At 39.1% G+C, this 19,255-nt stretch overlaps 1 protein-coding gene across 1 annotated transcript in view; it reads right to left on the bottom strand.

Moving 5' to 3' along the window:
* Positions 1-2,997: 2,997 nt before the first annotated feature.
* LOC149102409 (uncharacterized) overlaps positions 2,998-19,255 on the bottom strand; it is a 27,583-nt gene continuing 11,325 nt past the window's right edge. The window contains exons 9-27 of the mRNA XM_089274569.1: positions 17,576-17,668; positions 17,068-17,109; positions 16,686-16,780; positions 15,891-16,263; positions 13,724-13,774; positions 13,146-13,196; positions 12,288-12,677; positions 11,903-11,935; positions 11,472-11,495; positions 11,111-11,140; positions 10,249-10,605; positions 9,496-9,621; positions 8,681-8,884; positions 7,920-8,042; positions 7,201-7,551; positions 6,350-6,575; positions 5,519-5,671; positions 4,554-4,696; positions 2,998-4,052 (exon numbers count right to left, since the gene is read on the bottom strand). Of these exons, the coding sequence (XP_089130695.1) occupies positions 3,817-4,052; positions 4,554-4,696; positions 5,519-5,671; positions 6,350-6,575; positions 7,201-7,551; positions 7,920-8,042; positions 8,681-8,884; positions 9,496-9,621; positions 10,249-10,605; positions 11,111-11,140; positions 11,472-11,495; positions 11,903-11,935; positions 12,288-12,677; positions 13,146-13,196; positions 13,724-13,774; positions 15,891-16,263; positions 16,686-16,780; positions 17,068-17,109; positions 17,576-17,668 (3,101 nt within the window). The 3' untranslated portion in view covers positions 2,998-3,816. The remainder of the gene's footprint in view (positions 4,053-4,553; positions 4,697-5,518; positions 5,672-6,349; positions 6,576-7,200; positions 7,552-7,919; positions 8,043-8,680; positions 8,885-9,495; positions 9,622-10,248; positions 10,606-11,110; positions 11,141-11,471; positions 11,496-11,902; positions 11,936-12,287; positions 12,678-13,145; positions 13,197-13,723; positions 13,775-15,890; positions 16,264-16,685; positions 16,781-17,067; positions 17,110-17,575; positions 17,669-19,255) is intronic.

The following is a 19,255-nucleotide window of genomic DNA, read 5'->3' as shown; positions in this document are numbered from 1 at the left end:
ATCGGAGGTTCCGCCCGAAAAGGGTACGTACCTTTTTCAGGCTTCAGATATGTAAAAGGGTAGGGATTTGATAAGTTGAGGTGTATGAAAGGGTAGGGGAATCTGTCATTAGAGTCCAACGTGAGCATGAACTGAATATAAATTACTTGTTTTTTTTGATTAACATCTCTTTTGGTTATGCTTGATTTTTTCCGGGAATTTTGTTTATTAACTTCATTCCAAGGCTTTCAGTAGAATAGGATGCAGTATACTTAAGAATGTATGCGAACGGAGTACCTTTTCTCGATAAAAGGTATACGAACGCTTAGTTCCTTACCCCCGAGTGGGGGATAGGGCCGGAGATCAATGCTCGCCATCTGTCCCTATTCTTAGCCACAGCTGCTGCTGCGGCCCACGATGTAAGTCCCAGCTCAGCGCGTTCCTTCTCCACTGTTCTCCGCCATGTTTCCCTTGGCCGTCCTCTACTTCTTTTTCCGCTTGGTGCCCAGGATAATGCCACGTGTGGGTTTCGGTTTGGTGCCATACGCAGAACATGACCTATCCACTTCCATCGCCTGCGTCGCACTTGTGTACTGATCTTTTCGATTCCTGCTCTTCTCCGAATTTCATCATCGGGCACACGCATGGGCCAATGGACTTTCAAGATTCTCCTTAGGCATTTGTGAAGAAAGGTGTCAAGGTATACGAAAGGGGTACTTTTTCTGTCAAAATGGTATAAAAAAACGTAAGGTTTGGACCTTGGGACGGAGCCTCCCCGTATAAAACTTTGTAAAGTACCCCTCGGAGGTTAAAATACCGCTTTTATGGGGGTCCAAACGGGTCTGACGGACCAATGTAAGGTAATTCAGCTCTAGGAATTCAGTTTAACATAAATGTTCATTTGATTTCCGCATCTTCTCGGCGTAAAAGACAATCTTAACAAATTGTTCTCCTTTGTCTCTGAGACCTTGATTTAATGGAAGTACTGATTATAACCCTTAAAGAGGGACGTTCGATCGTATTGTTGACAAGAGGAGCTGGTTTCTTAGTTAGTCTCTCAGCAGAGTCTAGCTTAGTTAGAGTCTCAGGCCTCGTACATACTACGCCGGAGAAATCTTTATACCTACGGTTACCGTCCACACTAATCCGTTAGGAGAACGAAGCTATTTGAAAAGGCTCGTCAAACCGGAGGAATCTGAAAACGTTGGCTCTGCGTCAGCGTGGACGGAAAGCATTTGGAAAACGGAGCTTTTCGAAAACAATGACGTAACGATGATCGTGTAATTTTCCGTGGCCAAGTCTTAGCGTGCGTTCCTTTGGGTTGATCTGGATCAGGATCAGTGATCCAAGATCACTCGGATCATCCTACATCAAAAGAACCAATGAATCCGTGACCAGAGGGGATTCATCGGTCCCTTTGATGCCCCATGATCTGAGTGATCTTGGATCACTGATCAACCCAAAGGAACGCACCCTTAGAATTTCAAAAACAATTTATGTTAACGGCAAAGAAACAAGCAAACGCGTCAAAAAAATTAAAATTGTTATGTTCTCTAGTCTTGGTCCACAGGGAGCCCATACAATCGGCTTGTCTGTTTGTATGTTCGAAATACAAAGAAATGCCGGAGTTCGACACCAGCTGACACCGATCGAGCTGCGCAGAGTTTGATTTTGACCTTCATAGGGTGATTCTGAATAGCGTAGACGATATTTTCGAGTTCTAAGGACTTGAAACTAAATTGCAAAAACCTTGTTCTTAAGTTAAGTCGACAGGCTGAAGATTATTGCACGCTTTGGTTATGTGCATAGTCTAAAAAATATAGCACGTTTTAGATCGACTTAGAGGGGTTCCGCACTAGCTCATACCGAGCTGCGCAAACTTTGATTTTGACCTACATAGGCTCGACTCCGAAAAGTGTAGACGATGTTTTCGATTTTTAGGGACTTGAAGCTAAATTGCGAAGACCTTGTCCTTAAGTTAAATCGACAGGGTAAAGATTTTCGCAGGCGTTGGCTATATGTGCATCATAGTAAGTAAAATGTGGGCCGTTTTAGCCTCAGAGGGTCTCGACACCAGCTAATACCGAGCTGAGTAAACTTTGATTTTGACCTACATAGGCTTGATCCGGAAATAACCTAGCCCATAGTTTCGATTTCTAGGGACTTGAAACTTAACTGCATGGACCTTGTCCTTAACGTAAATCGACAGGGCAACGAATATCGCTCGCGTTTGGTAAGTGCCTAGTGAGTAAAATATAGGTCGTTTTAGACTTAGAGGGGCTCGGCATTAACCGACACCGAGCTGCCCAAACTTTAATATTTTGAGCTAGATAGACTAAATTCTGAAAAGTGTAAACGATATTTTCGAGTTCTAGGGACTTGAAACTAAATTGCAAAGACCTTTTCTGTAAGTTAAATGGACAGGCTAAAGATGATCGCACGCGCTGGTTATGTGTATAGTCAATAAAGTATTGGTCGTTTTGGACTTAGAGGGGCCCGACACTAGCTGATACCGAGCTACGCAAACTTTGATTTTAACCTACACAGGATTGATTCCGAGTGGCATAGACGCCGATATTTCCGAGTTCAAGGGACTTCAAAAACTCTAAAAAAAAAAAACTCAGACAAAACCTCTTTAATTGGTAATGTGTATTCGTCCCACTGATGTCAATGTTAGTGTTCGATCGGTTACGTTACTGCGCATCAGAAATAAGTTCATGCCTATAGGCCAATAAATAAATTGGCCACTGATTACGGCTTCCAGATAAATGGACTGATTTAGATAAGCTCAGCTTTATTCCGAAATGTACACAAAGAAAATCAACTAGATATAAGTTGTTAAATTCAGTCTGTGTTTGTCGCACTGAGAGTCATGATCACTCAGGAGGAAGAGGGCGTGGTAAGGAGAATTGGATGGTACGAAGAGTGTGAATGAGAGACGGAGTGGGTGGGGTGTAAGAGGGGAGGGGTCCTTTTGACCAGGGGAACTGGTGCGTCAAAAATGGTGGATTCTCTCTATTCAGTCAAAACTAACTTTTATTTATTTTAGAACAAGCTCACTATATTGACCTTATTATTAATATAGAGCCTCCAAAAAATAAGTTAATTCTGACTTAATTTTATTTATCTATATACTTGCTTTTATTAAACTACTGCAAGAGAATCCAATGTGGTTGTAATCAGTGCTAACCCCACACATCAATTTTTAAAGAATCGACGTTCCTGGGCAAAAGTGGATAAAAAAAATCACATTTGGTTATTTTAAAATAATAAGAGCATTCGTTGAAAACTAAGTCTACTGGAGAATTTTCTGTAATCTCCTTTTCACACCTTAAAGCGAGACCTCGTTATCTCAGTGCACTTTGAAATCGGGAATTCATGATAATGGTGATGATGATGATGCCTCCTGCTGCTACCGCTGCTGCTGATGATGGTAATGATGTGGTACATTTGTTATAGGACCTAACCCCCATACACTACCTTATTTTACCATAATAATAGGGACGTAAAATTTAAGTTTATATGGAACACGCAGATTAGTATACTTGTACAGTATGCTACGAGGATGTGCGTAAATTCATTTTCTCGCTGAAAAAATGAGCTAAAATCAGACACTGTTTAACTGGAAATTTTGAGGGTTTTTTTTCTATTTCTCTTTTTGACAATCCTAAGGTAAGTGCATTTAGTTTAAATACAGATGTAGACAGAGAATTTAACTCACAAATATATCACTTCCACTGCCTATGTTTGCATGCTGTGATCAGTGCGCGCTACATGCGACAAACTTGTACCGTCTACATCCGCTCTTACAACATTCAAGAAAGTATTCACATCGCCCTACAAAGTGTCTTCCTTATCAATGATGTCATCTTCTTGTATGTAAGCGTTTTTTCTGCTCAATTGTTGGTCTTGAGTGGTGCAAAGATCTCCAACCTTCTTCCTGTTCATAAATCGTCGGGCAATGCGGTACTTGACAAATAAAACGGCTAGGGCTATGATTGCAATCAGACCAAATCCTCCAGCGGCTGCCACGCCACCAATGAGTGCTCCGGTTTGTTTGTTTTGATCGGTATCTACGATAGCAATTTCAAGAAACAATCGGTATAACTTGTCACACAAGGTCACATAGAATGATATATATTTAGAGTTACTTAGTTAGAACCAGTCTTTAAATGACTTTGTTATGGCCGGGGGAAAGGGCTCACAGTAAGATGGGGCTCAACTTTTAATAGACTACATTCGTATTCTCGGTATTGGACTGGAACTAGCTTGCAATGGAGGCTCATGTGGGGGAATATCATTAAAAAGCGATTAATGTCACTTGCAGTTGATAAGACTCCCCGCATTAGCCTCAGTTGCAAGCTAGTCCCAGTCCATTAATGGCCTATTCGAATAGAATGTGTCCAGTATTAATCATATCTACGGCCAGATAGCACTGATTGGTTTACAAACATCCATGTAACATGAATGGTGTACATTAAATTAATAACTGACACCAAGGTACTGGAACATTTCCTTTACGTTTAACGTACCTACTGACATACCCTGTGCAATAAGACACATATTTAACTTACCTCCCGATTGTTGTTCTTCTTTCTTGAACACCAGCGGACCTTGTGTCAAAATGACCTTGTTTGTACTTTCTTCATGCTCTACTTCATCGCGTGTCACATCCCTTTTCTTTCTTTTGTTAGCGATTGAGCATCCCTGGCCACACCTGTGTGAATTGTTGGATGTCTGATTTAGCTACTGGACGCCTTTTAGTTAGAGAGGGCTGCGAGAGAACACCCTACTAGTTTCAAAGACCCCCTATATCTAGGTTGGAGACGTGGCAGCGGCCTGCAGGTCAACGAGCTGTCAATTAGTGGTCTGAGCTTGCAGTGTTCTGACCAAGATCATTGCGTTGTGTTCGAAGGCAAGACACTTGACACTCTCCAACCAGAATTTCGTGCTGGGAGGCAACTCGTTGATGGTCTACCATTTTATCCAGGGGGTATAAAATACTCTTAGTCGCTTCAGAAACCGGGATAAGTTCCGGTGATAAAACTTAACCTTATGTCTTAACTGGAATGAGTCTAACATCTACCTTCCTATTTAAATTCAACATTTTGAAATGTTTTCTTTTTTTTTTAGAATTTTAATGACAATTATATCTTATAGTACAAGCATTAAGACACCACGCTGGACAAGATAAGAATTCAGAAATGAATACAAATTTAATTATTTTTTATTTTTTTTATTTTTTATTTTTTTTTAGTGCAATACAGATGTGTACCTATCTATTGTGATCTTTTGTGGTTTTGTTTGCCACGATAATGATTTGTCAGTAAAAGAATTGTCAACCTTCTTTAATCGTTTCCTTTCCGGTGCAATACAGATGTGTACCTATTGTAATCAGGTGTGGTTTTGTGTTCTGTAATAATATAAGATTTGTCAGTGAAATTATAGCTGTAATTAAAACTTAAGTGAAACATACCTGGAAAAGATTCAAACTATTTATTCAAAATTAAGTTGATATACCGTTCTGTTTTTTTCTCACCTGGAGTTAGGCGAGTATCTATGACAAGCCAGTAACTCGCAGTGGAAGTACACCGTGTCATAGTCGTTGAAGAATCTGAAGGTTTTGATTTTAAATTCTTGGAAGCTTCGTAAAGGATCGTAGCTGTAGTCCACTGTTGGATCTCGTGGACATCTAAAGTGTATTTAAAACATTCGTATGAACATTTAACATAGAATATTGTGGCCTAAGTTTTTGGTTATCTACCAAAGGTTTTAATGCATACTTTCCAGCAGTCTTATTGACTCAAGGGCTGGACTGCTTCAACTGCTCCCTGTACTCTGGCTGGGGTATGACTTTGCATCTACATACGTCTACGATCACGAGAAATGGAGGGTACTGTCCCAAAGGCATGATATCGATATTCGCTATTTTTTCCCACATGTTCGAGTATATTCGTTTTCAACGCCCAGTTCGCTCGGCCTGTGACCCTCGGCTGGCAGGTTTGATCAGATCTTTTTTCGCAAATGTCAAGTTGGCAAGTGCAGACAACAAATTAGTTCTTCTCTGAAGTTAAAAGGGAACCTGACATATACAGATGAATCTACTAACATGGTCAGGTAAGTAAATTAACACAGATCGAAGAATTTGTCGGAGCTTCAAAGGCTTTCAAAACAAATTTAAGCAGGTCTTTAACATTGAAGTCTTAGACGACGTAATCTTATACCGGATTTTTGCGTCTTTTTTTCAAATAACAAATTCCTAACGAAACGAAACAAAAATTTAAAATTGAGGACAATTATTGGAGCTTCTTTCAAGTTATCTTGGGGAGCACAAAGCCCGTTCAGAGTGTTGTGTTCGTATCCTACTTACCCATTCTGTATAATGGTATATTGGGGCCAGGAATAAAAGCTTCCATCCTTAGTGGCCTTGCAGGTTTCAGCCATTATCGTCAGGTCAGCGCTGGACTCCACACTGTACCTTATGTATACATAATCATTGAGCTCGACTTCTAGTGGGTAGTCCTGCTGGGTGTAAGGAGTGTCAAATGACGAACTCTTGTAAAAGTCTATCTTAAAAGTGAGGTTACCGTATCCCACTGAAATAAAAAATGTGCAGATTTTGTTAATATCTTTGTTAGAATCTCCTCTTAGGAGTATAATTTCCATTTAGGCCGTTCAATTTTTCTAATTCACCTTATAATAAAATACAGAATAAGTGCAAGCATTTTCGTGCATATTAACAACCAAACTGTTTAAAATTGTCTGACATGTTGAATTACGTAATGAAACGCCAACGAGATCAAGGCCCTGGGTTCTGGGAAACTGTCACTCAATCTGACAAAATGCTACGTGGTGTATCTCCAATAAAATCTGCTCTCGAGGGAGGGGCAAACCTGGTCATTGTTTTGCTTGATGCCATGGCACTAGCTTGGCCTGATTTCGACTATACTTTAGTGTCTTTGCGTGCCACTGCATAGGGTGAAAACAACACTAACCTAGTCATTCGATGTTTGTTTTTTTTTTACTTAGAAACGATATCAATATCTCTTATTGCAGTTGAGCCTGCTGTCAAATATTCCTTTGTGTAAAAAGGCATACAAACGAGGGAGACGGATCAATACAAAGAAAAATTGACCCTTTCTCGTCTCGTTTGTATGTCGAACCGCTGATAACTTCAATAACAGCTATTGCAATGAGTTAAAAGTTTCATATACACTGTACCTTCTGTTAAAAAGTAAATGGGTTGAGGAGTGAAACTCAAGCTTAGTAATTTACTCCTGGAATAGCTGCAGTAAAATGGCAGTTTGATGTCATGTGTCCGAGTGATAACGTAGTCGATGATCACAGCGTCCGCTTGAATTTCATTCCAGAAAATAAGAACGTCTTGGGTCTCATTGACCAAAGTTCCGCAGCCATTCAGAGAGGTGCTGATCAGCAGATGCGTGTCATTTTGAGTCGCTCTACACGAAGAGTAACGCAAGTGTAGGTGACTAACTTCAAAGAAAGGGAATGTCCTCTTTTCTAACGACACCGTCATATTGCTGTCACCACAGCTAACGGACACGCCAGGCTCTTCAAAGAGGCGAAAGAGAGAAAGAAATGCAAGGTTATGAAAAAGATTCTAATCAAAAATTAATTTAGAAATACCCAATTACTTATCAAATGTCTCAAAGAGACTGTGAATAAAAGCCTCTTTTTACATCTTTAATCCCCGAAAGAACCGACAGCTATGGATATCACTCTGTCAATTCACCTGTAACAAGTATGATGGCGCGAGGATAACAGCCTGAAGAGATTTTCAAAGATAAGGCTTGAAATTATAGTAGTTTGTTCCGCTCATTAAAATATTTGTCAACTAGTACTGTCAGTTTGCCTCATATAATTATTATCAACGCCCGTGGTATGTTTTCAGTTATCGCATTTTAAGTGACATTGCTTACCAACACAGGTCAAATTGTTAGCACCTATACTTCTCCCTTCCGGACAACCGCAGTAAAATGACCCAGGGATATTGAAGCAATGATGGCTGCAGCCACCATTGTTGATGGAACATTCGTCGATGTCTACGGAGAGAACATGCATAACATACGTAACAGAATGCAGTCATTAGCTGCCGAGATGTATTTGAGGCATTAAGGAAGCGTGGCGATCCGAATGCTTCGTTTATACAGGTAAACTCAAGACAAATATTTTATCTGCCGGCAGGGAGGTCCGAGTTCTTGAAAATGCTGCCCTCAGCCTGCGGCCTCGGACAAAATTTTCAAGCCCGAGGTCACAGTTTTTCACTTTACGGACTGACTCTAAGCCGGTATATAGCGTATTTATATTTTTTTTCCTCCCTCTCTCTGATCATTTTTTGTAACTGTTTACTTCTTCCATACACACATCACGCGCACGTTCCCGTGACCGTGGTTAGAGATTGGAAAATCCGGACCACGCTAAGATCCAATCAGATTGAATGATTCGTTAGTGTGCCCTCTCGGAAAAAATAAAACGCTTTATTCTGAGCTGTATCGTCTTGAAGGGTAGCTTGTCGCGTTTGCAATTCTTTCTAGAAAAAAGTTAAAATTACCCATGATTGTTTTTGTGATTTTGAGTTTCAGTTTTAAACCAACTTGTGTAGGTGTCCTTGAAATGATTTTATATTTCTTGCTGATATAATTTCTGGATTATAATGAAAGGTTAAAGTCAAGATATTCACCTAAACAAGATTTTCCATCAGGGGCCAGTTGATATCCACTAACACAAGAACATGTGTAGCTTCCATAAGTGTTGCTGCAGATTTGTTCACAGTCTGAAGGTAGATGCATCTCAAACTGAGTAGGATTGGGCAGGACATTAACGCTTGAAGCTACATAAAAGCTTGAAGGCATCGCTGAAGCAGGAGTCGGATGGATCCCATTCACTGGAAACAAAACGAATAATTAATTCGACAGCGGAGAAAATGCAACGACAACTACAAGCATGGACCTTAATGTTGAGGGACACCATTAGGCCACAAATGTGATTAAGAGTTTGAGGGCTAAGGCAAAGGTACGCTTGGGAACGTGTAATGTTTGGCGTTTTTCTATTAAACTTCAAATACTTCATCTTTTTATGGTGTACGTCACACATCATAGAAATGATGTTTTACGCACAGATGAACTTTAATGTCGTTGAGACCAGTTAGAATTTGTTCATCGAACGCAAGAGTATCACTGATTATCAAAAATCAATATTCTTAATCTAAGTCAAAAGAAACAATCTGGGATAATCAAATACAAATCGGAAAATAATTAATGTCAGAGATTTTAATGCCGAAGCTGTAAGAAATCAAATTAAAACACTTGAATTGCTTATACTTTGTTATATTATGTAAGAGCTATTCTGCCTATCTCATCTGTAAAACGCATAGCTAGGCATGAGAATCAAGGACATAGTATATTTGGTCAGATCAAATACGTTTGTTTCGTCTTAAAATAACTGGCTTGAGTTTGACAAAGTGGAAGACACTTAAACACCATACTTCTGACTCACCATTCGACGTGGTTGTCGCTACTGTAGTTGTCGCTGTAGTTGCTGTTGCAGTTGCAGTGTGGGTGGCGAAGCACTGTACCGCACTTGTGATTGAAACTTGCGGAGGAGGTAAGGAGACGCTGTATGCTGTCACAAGAAGAACATGAATAAGATATTAAATCATAATATTGCAATTAAATGCTGTAAAGTCCACTGCAAGATAAAAATGGTTAAGCCCATTGTGGGACAAGACAATGCCTTGAACATCAAGATGCTCCTAGCATAATTATTGAAGGATAGAGAAAAATCTCCTTGCTTCAAACTTCATTTTTCAGTCATTGCATAAACGTTTGCATTCCTTCAGTGACTAAACCCCGGTGTGGGGACTCCCATATAAAATGGACGGTGGGTGCTCGTCGGAAATTTGGAAAGATCTTGCTTTGTGGGCGTGGCTTGAAATTTTTCACCATTAAGAGATACCAATTCTAAAACCTAAAACGAAATATTACCTCCTGTCATGTTTGTTTTCGTATTAATACCCTTAAGGTGCCGCGAAAGCTTCCGCTGGGGACATTTTGAGGCTGAACACCATCAGAGATACCAAAAACCACTTTTTAAAACCCTAAATGGTACGACGAGCGCCCCTGTTCTTTTTATATTGGACCCCCCCACCCCCTGGAACTAAACCCTCTTCTATTTTACCTTGCAAATGGTTAAAAGTTATTTTTATCAGTTTTCTTATACAACCACGATTATTTCGGGACGTGTTCTTACTGTTTGACACAGCCTGATAATTAGCTGAGAATCCAGGCATCATGATGATCTCATCTGAATAGAACTTCACCAAGAGAAACCTTCCACTGCTATACACCGTCCATGGTGCCAGCTGGCCGCATGCTTTGATAATCTTGGAGCTACTGTGTACGGCGTGTCCATCGAAAATTTCAACGAAGTCCCACGGACAGGAGGCACTTCCATATTCAAGATGAAATGATAAGAAGTGCAGATATATGTACTGGCCTAAAGGAACCTCGATTAACCAGGTACAATACTTGTCGACTGGGTAGCAGCCTGGGTGGTTTGGGCTGGCAAAGCTACCACTGGGCTGGTTCAAGTGGTAGTAACAGGATCCTGTTGGTAAGAAAAACATAGACAAACTGTTATTCAACATACAAAGCGCGACAATATTGTTGAAAATAGACACCCATTCTAGCCTTATTCCTCCCATGTTCGTATCCTTTCCCCAAGCATTGTTGTTCGTAAGGTGGTTCGATGCAATCCTCGAACACAGAATGAAGGAGGGGGAGGGTATTCTGGCACAGTGAATTGAATTTTAAGAATAAGTGCGCAAAATGTACTTTTGAAATACAATGTGTAATTTAACGGTAGCAACAACAACAACAACAACAAATTTATGTATCCATCAGAAATTTAACATGTTTCAAGTTGTTCACATCTTTTTGTCTATTATTTCCTAAATAGGCTTGTTTCATGGCACAAGATTTTTGCTTTTTGGTTTATGACAAAGATAAATATATGACAGAAATGTCAGTCATTGATAGATGGAAATAGCCAAATTACCGGCACTACTTGCAGCTCATCAACAAATTGATCATTCTGAAATAAGTCCACTTACCAGGAATGGAACTAGCAGCTTGAAAATGAGCTTGAATAAAGAACGAAGAATAAATTTAACCAGAAGTTAGTTAACAGTGTGCGAAAAGTAAAACCTTTTTACATATATGTCACTTACTTAAGTCAATAAACGAGGTAGCAAAATAAAGTTTGTGCATCGCACTGGAGACCAACCCACGAAACGAACAAATATAACAAAAGTAGTAACTAGGCAACCTGAAATTCAGTAGATTTTATCAGACACTTTTCAAGCATTATACAGCAACATACTGCTAACAGCAACACATATTGCAAGTCAGCTAATACATTCAGCGAAAATAATGCAAACAAGTTTTTTATTACTTAATCCAAAGATTACTTACAAGAGGTAGGTGTGACTTGGAAGGCTTCATAAGAGGAGATAAGACAAATAAACCAGTCAGTTAATGAATTAATCACAGAGTAAAGGAAAACTAGTCAGGTGTAATCAGAATGCCTGATTATATAAGATAACCACGTCTCGCCACTTTTGATTTCTTGAGATACCTTGACAGGTACAGTGTGAGAAAGCTCGTTAGTTATAGTTACCCAAAATCGTTACAACAGAAAGACACTGATCTGAATGCCCCCCGTGGAATAGGGCCAAACGTTTAGAACTGCTAGTAACACAGCGCGGCGTAAATTAGGCCATAGTCAAGTCCTGAAAAATGCTTATCTACCTCATAAAACAATATCATGTGCTTCCCCGGCCGTACATGTAAAGTGGAAAGTACAGTTTCAATTCATTTTCTAACAGCATCAAAAGAATACTCACCAGGAGTAGATGCAACTGTTCGAGAATGGAGGGCTTTAGAAAAGAAGAAAGAGACAATCATTTCTATAGAAGTCATTACGAACTAAAAAAAGCATTATTAACTCGTACTAATGCATTAAGTCAACGTCTCTTTTGAAATAGCATCCTTCAGTGTATATGTGTCTGTATCAATTTTCACTTTATTTGTGTTGCATGGTTATCTAATTAAATCGAAAAAAGATTCGAGTTGTAAGTTTCTAAAGCTGAAAAGTCAGCCAATGTTAACTAGTACGCCACAACTAAGCGAATTCTACTGTAGCTACATGTAATCATAATCGAAGAAAAGAAAATATACGACTTAGATGGAAGGTTACTTCGTGAAAAAAAATAACAGTCATTCACTTACTCGCATTGAGATGCAGACACATAGGGTATCTCGTGTGAACACGTTCATAATAGGCGCTGAAACCAGACCGGGCTACTATGTAATCCGATACGAAGTTAACATGAAGGACGTTGCTGGTACTATAAACACACCAAGAATCTTGATAATCACAGCGTTTGGCTATCAAGGGGCTGGACGAAGAGCTTCCATCGAATATTTCCACGTAGTCATACGGACATTCACTAGAGCCATAAGCATACTCGAGATAAAAATGTTCAAAGTACAAATAAACGAAGTAACCAGGTGTCACAGAAATTGTCCAGTTGCAAGTCACGCTGAGCGGGTAGTCGTATGGATAGTTTGGGCTGGTGAAGTTTCCTCTCAAACCAGTTAAACTATGGGAACAGGAGCCTGAAAATAGAGGCAGTCTTATGGTTAGTCCGTCGATCGGGTCAGAGTTCTGGGTGTTTGTGTCGAGTGCGTATCAATTCCGGAAAGCAATTAAACAGTTTAGTTAAAAACATATAATTGTATTGCATTTACAAATTTTTAACTCACAAAATTATATTCTTTTCAACATCTAAGCCTCGGGTTTCTTCTTAAAATATTCTTAAAATTTCGCAATTTTCAGCCTCGATATTCTTGTAAAATATATCTAGAAATAGTATAATTTGTTGTGTCAAAAGGAGTGCAATTTGTTGTAAGCCACCTGGTCAAATAAACAAGTAGATATCGACCGATAAAGAAATCCAAATTCAGTCGCTATTAGATCGCAATAAAGTAAAATGAAAGAGATTTCAAATAAAAATCATCGTTCTGCTCTTGTCAACTCATTTTCTATCTAGTACATTCAGAATAACCCAAATAACTCAGTCTTACCTGAAGGAGACCCTGGCGTGGTTGACGCCGGGGCTGTTGGGGTTATCGATGCTAGCAAATTCGGAAAAGAAGAAAAAGACACTTTTTCTTTTCATAACGATATAAAGAAAATATGAGATTATTTTAACTGCTTCGGAGTCTTCTGAATGGAAACTTAACCCTGACTCCAGTTACGGAAAAGAAACGATTTCGCTGAAACACAATTTGGACCCTTTATCCCCAATAGATATTAGAACGATTAGTTTCTTGTTCTATCGTCTCGAACAAACACAGAGAAATGACTGAGGCGATGACGTGTTTGGTTCCTGAGTAGACGTCATCATCCTCGCTGCCCCAGTCTCCTTGAACGCGGTCGGGTAAAAATTCAAGGGCGACTTCGAAATGGCATAAAAATCGAAGATTCAACAAAATTCGAAACTCTTTGTCCGAAATGCTTCAATTAAAAAGTATTTTCATTTACCGCCAAAAAATTGGGGACGGTGGGGGAAGGGGCTTGGATGCAGTTTAATTAGCCCTTTTGAAATCTAGAAGTGTCCGTGCTGGACAACAAAAACGAATTGATAACAAGGTCATAATACCTGGTGTAGGTGATATAACGGTGGTACTTGTGATACTTGTTGTATAGTTCGCTGTGGAAATAAGCAAATAAGGCTGTAAATTACAAGTCGCTGTACCTTGTGCTTCACGACATCGAGAACATTTACATTAGAAGTTAAGTTTTAATAGTTCAATTTCAATTTTTTATTGTTTGCCCCATTGCTTTTACATTTCTCCTTATTACATGGTATTGATTTTATTGGCGGGAGATCCCAGCAAGTTTTTACAAACTTTTCTTGGGGATCTCCTATTACAACTTTATAATTTCTGCTATATAAAATTATATCTCACGGAGAGCTGATAATAACACGGCCATAAAAATGATGATACTCATGGTAACTGAGTTATTTTATGTAACTAAAATTAAGACGGTCGAGCAATTAGTTGCTGAGTAAGATCAATTTCATTTTCCTTTAATCCTGAATATATAGTATGAGTGCGAGTTCTTTACTTCGTCAGGTAGATCATTGCATATTTTGGTACCTATGGCTTTTAGCGAGAATTCCCCGTAATTTTTTCCGTGATAATCCATGTGTAGTTATTCAACAGATCTTGTGTTATAATCGTGTAGATCTCTATTTTGTGAGAAGTAATTGTGAAATGAGTATGTTTGTTAGGTTCTCAGTATTATTCACAGTTTTAAGGACGTTCGCGCTAACATTTTCCAACATTTATTTTTTTCTGAGACTTTTACCACTGTAAGATTATGAGTTAGTTATGTCAGAAATGTAAAAAATAAATGGAGGGTCACCGACTTCGTTTTGGAGAGAACATGCCCGGCAGAACATCCTAAATCTGAAAAAATCGGGCTTCGTTAGCGAATAAGGCCAGTGTCTGTAAGCCCAAAAATAGTGCAATTAGATCTTTGAAGTGAAATGTTCTGTGTCAAATATTGTTTAAGTGGACCCATTGAGTGAATTTAGTCAACTGGTGAGGTTCGTTAAACAAGTCCGCATTTAGCGACCATAGTTTCACGCGTCTTGCAGCCGCCCGATAGCAAGATTCGATATCCTGTAGACAGAAATCTTGAATTTTTTTTTTAACTTCCCACATTGATTTGTTTGTTCATTTTTGGACAATGTGGAGATAATAACCCTTTTCGCGGTTAATTTTTCTCATTTGCATTACAATGTAATCCAACGTGGATGCGAGGCAATTTCGAGTTAAAACTACAAAATAGCCCGAAATTGCCTCACATACATGATAGATTTTATTGTAATGTAAATGAGCAAAGATAACCGTGAAAAGGGCTATTGTAGATAAATCTGTTTCTGGAAAGAAAAGTGAGGGTCACCGAACGTCCAAGATCGTTAAATCCAGGCAAAGCTATAGCAATGACCATCTCTCCTACCATTGTTCATTTTATTACTTAGTGCGCGCTCTCATGCATGACGTGGCGTGTGAATTTGCGTGCTCAGTAAGGATGCGCAGAAACGATTAGCGTGAACGTCCTTAACAGGGCTGTCAGTCTTGTCTTCCTTTTTATCCTTTGTCAGAACAACAAGGAAAGAAAAAAATTATACTAACAATGAAAAAAAAAAAAGAGTTTGTAAGCCTATAAAACTATGGGAAAATGAGTTTTACACTTTGGCCGATGTTATGATGTTATCTATGTTATCGTCTTCTGCTAGGGAAAGAATGGCTATCAGAATTTTTGTTTCCACTGTGTCCGACACAAATTAAAGGACCCAACTGCAATTGCTCAAAAAATCTCTTGCTCAATTAACTAATTATTTCCATTTGAGTAAGAAAACGGCACATCTTTCCACGATCACTTACAATGTGGGAATAAATTACATTAAATTTGATATTGCTAATCATAGAAGGCATAGTTGATAGAGGGAAATGGTTACGGAAGGCCGGTAAACATAAAAGAAGCAAACGAACAGGCTAAGATTTATGTTGGAAGGCCCTTGACCCTGCACATCTTTTGTTTTGTGCTCATCGCCTATGCATGGATTACATATAATCGCAATGCTTCTATCGGTTAGTTGTATGAGCACACGTAACCACCTTTTGTCTTCTGTCAGGTTTTGCGCTGGGTCAAACCCCAAAACAGCAAACAAAAATAGACAACAAAGAACTTTGCCAAGTTTCCTTACCATTTCCCTCAATTAATTACGTAAAAGGAAAATAAATACTACTAACCTGATGAATATGGCGATACTGAGCTCGAAGAAACAGTTTGGCCTGTGGATGAAAAATGAAAGAGTGTTGCTAGGATAGTTTCTAGGCAAACTGTTAAAAAAGTGTCCCTCAGAAATTTTCCAACGTAAAGTAAAAAGCCTGATCTTCTCACATGCACAGCGGAGAGAACAGCTGTCAAAAGCCAAAGTTTCGCTGATGATCTCATTAGAGGGCGTTTTTCCTTTTCCTTATAGCAAGAAAATGCTTTAAACTTTAACTGGTTTAATGAGGTCTTCATATTTGAACTCCTCAAGAGGATAGTCGCTTCATCATCGCTTAGACTATTCAGTCGGACAATGTCAATAGGATAAAAGCTGATCTTCATCGAGGCGGACTACTGAAACGGTTTTTAGCATTAATCAATCAATTAATCTGTTGTATGTTATATTCTTACTGGATGAAGTTGGTGTAGGTGTAACAGTAGAAATAGTGGCACTTACGTAGATTGCGAAAGAGAATATAACTGCATTATAATTGAGAATACAGCTTGAGTTAACGAGTCTTCGTAGTTTTCGCTTTCTGACTGTCCGAGCTTCCGTCTCTCCGTACGTCTGACTGTCCGTATGTTTGTTTTAAGTCTTTGTGTCTGTTTGCCTGTCCTTTCTGTATGTCTTGTGTCTGTATCTGTCTAAGTCGGTCTATCTGCCTGTCTGTCTGTCTGTCTGTCTGTCTCTCCGTCCGTCTGTCTGTCTGTCCGTGTCGGTCGGTTTATTTTAAAACTCTTTTGCAACACCCTGCAACAGTCCTGCCTTACACGTAGTCGTGCTGGACACCAAAGGCAAAAGCAACAATTGACAGCAAGATCACAATACCTGGTGTAGGTGATATAACAGAGGTGGTTGAATAGTTCGCTGTGGAAGAAATAAATGAGGCTGTAAATTACAACTTGATGTACTTTGTACTTGGACGTCTTAATAGACTGAAATTGGAAAATTATTTACACGTAGAATATAATTGTTAAATTATTATTATTATTCAAATTAATTTTTTAACAAGGCTGTCTGCCTATCTGTCTCTCTGTCGTGTCTGCCTTTGTATCCGTGAGTTGAGATAAGTTGATATTCCCCAGCTATGATCAATTACGTTAATTAACTGTAACAAAAACACAGAGAAACAGAAAAAGTATTTATATCTCAACCTGATAGATGCGACGAACTTGCGCTTGCAGATGCAGGCGAGCCTGTGGTTGAAAAATAAAAAAAGCTTCTTAGTTTAAAATGTGTTTTTAGGGAAACTTTCAAAGTAGCATCCCTAGAAATCTTAAACGAAACTTATTATCCAGATCTTCTCACTGGTGATACTATGTTAAACACTACTTCACATGCACAGACATACCAGCTACGCATGGCAACTATATAGCAACGAATAACTAAAGCTTACCTGACCGCCGGATGTTCGTTGTATATCAAGTCACCAAAATGTCCCGTTTTCAAGGCTAATAGATAGACATGGCCATGTAATCATGACGTTATTTACATGTCAATGATCATAGTTAAGGGTGGAGCCTTGTATTAATTGGGAATACCTAAATCTAGTTACAACAATATTAGACGTTATGAACATATGCCCATGAGTGACATAAGCGAGATAAGGCTGTCCTTTTTTGGAGGGTATATGCGTAAGGTACCTTGCCGGACCCAACCTACCACTGTATCCAGCTGTTGAAGAGGAAATTGAATACTGCCACTGCCACGGCAAACTACGCTTAGATCTTGAATGGCTAGCACATTCATCAACGTCTGCGAAGAGGTAAGAAAATTAGTAGCACTTCTCATTTGCTTTCTGTGAGATCAACTTTCCTTCTGTAGCTTTACAAACGTGCAAATGCCTCTACTGTACGAGGGTGATGTCTTACAATTTATTTCTTACCTAGTAGATAGCTTTGTATTCCGCAATTACTCTTAATATAACAAATGTAAGGTAGTAGTGTGTACCTTTTTACTTCCGGAATTAGGGAGAAATCTCAGGAAAGAAAAACGATAATCTGGAAGTAAGACGTGTTTCTTTCGTTGCTAAATTTGCTTGTATTGAGTAATCAGATCAATTATGAATCGCTCCTTGTGAATATCAAAGTATCTGACAACGACTGGCTTACTTGAGGCTATATGTTAATTCTTATATAATTATCATTGTGTAAAATAACTTCTAAAATTCCACCTTAAAGTGCACCTAGCCCCCAAATTTTTTTTTTGCTAGAACGAATCTACTTATTATTTGAAATAGTTCTGCGAAAACATTTTTGGATTCCGTTAAATCCTCGATTTTCTGTGCCACGACGAAATCTCGAAAATAGCTCCAAAACACCGCCATTTTGTTTCACGACCGAGTTTGAGGAGAATGGGTCCAGCGGCTCTTGTGACGTCTACCCAGGAAGGTTGGATATCTCATTTCCTTTCATTTCCTTCAGGATGGTGCAATACACATTCGAAAAGTGCGCAGAAACGCCTTCCAGAGGTGCTATCGGCTGTTGCAGCAATATTCCAGATTTAAAGAAAGATATACTGTACAATTTACTGACGATGATCGGCTAATGGTGCAATAAAGACGTAAACGATGGTTGATTTTGTCGAACCGAAACAAGCGAACTGAATCTGTGAGAACCATTGAAGAACTCTCACTGGAATTTGTTCCGCAGACTTTCGAACGCTATTTTCATAAATTTTCTGCTTAAAGCTAACCAGCAATTTGTAGAAATACCACCGACAACCTATATCTTCCAATCCCGCAGTATTTATAACATAACCGGCAAAGTTGTGTGATCCGGTCATGATCAAGAAGCGTTATACTGATACGTAAATAGATCGCAACTGTACGCCGCTAACCAACACTTATTTCTCTTTCGATTTAGATGAAAGTCGAAGATTAATCCTCTAGAATTACATGATAACAAAATTGTTAGACTCACAGAGTTTTTCGAAGGTTTGGAAATCAGCAGTGCGACAAAGATTCTGTGCAATAGCGTCGAAAATATGACCGCGTAACATTATCTGCGGACCGCTTAGGGAACACATCCTTTTCGCTTATCCGACGAATTTCACTGCAAACCTTGAGAACAATTTACACTGGTTATTTGGAGTTACGACTTAAAACGTGTGACAATGTGAAATCGGTAATTGTATGAAATGTTTCCTTCCGCCTTGCTTCCCGCAGCTTCAAAAATACAGGTCCAAACAATACGATTTTCAATCGATCGAAGCCAATGTTTTGGAGGTCATCGAGTCTCGAAAACTGCAACACGTACGTCGCTCTTATAAACATGAAGCATTCAACTGAAAGTAAAACACAAACTGGATTTAACAGAACCTTGACAAAATTCATTCTGGGTA

Source organism: Orbicella faveolata, unplaced genomic scaffold (genome assembly GCF_042242905.1).
Source record: "Orbicella faveolata isolate gen_17 unplaced genomic scaffold, um_ofav_v1 contig_36, whole genome shotgun sequence".
Classification (NCBI taxonomy): domain Eukaryota; kingdom Metazoa; phylum Cnidaria; class Anthozoa; order Scleractinia; family Merulinidae; genus Orbicella; species Orbicella faveolata.
Note: the sequence above shows the minus strand (reverse complement) of the source record. Positions and strands in the feature narration are given on the sequence as shown.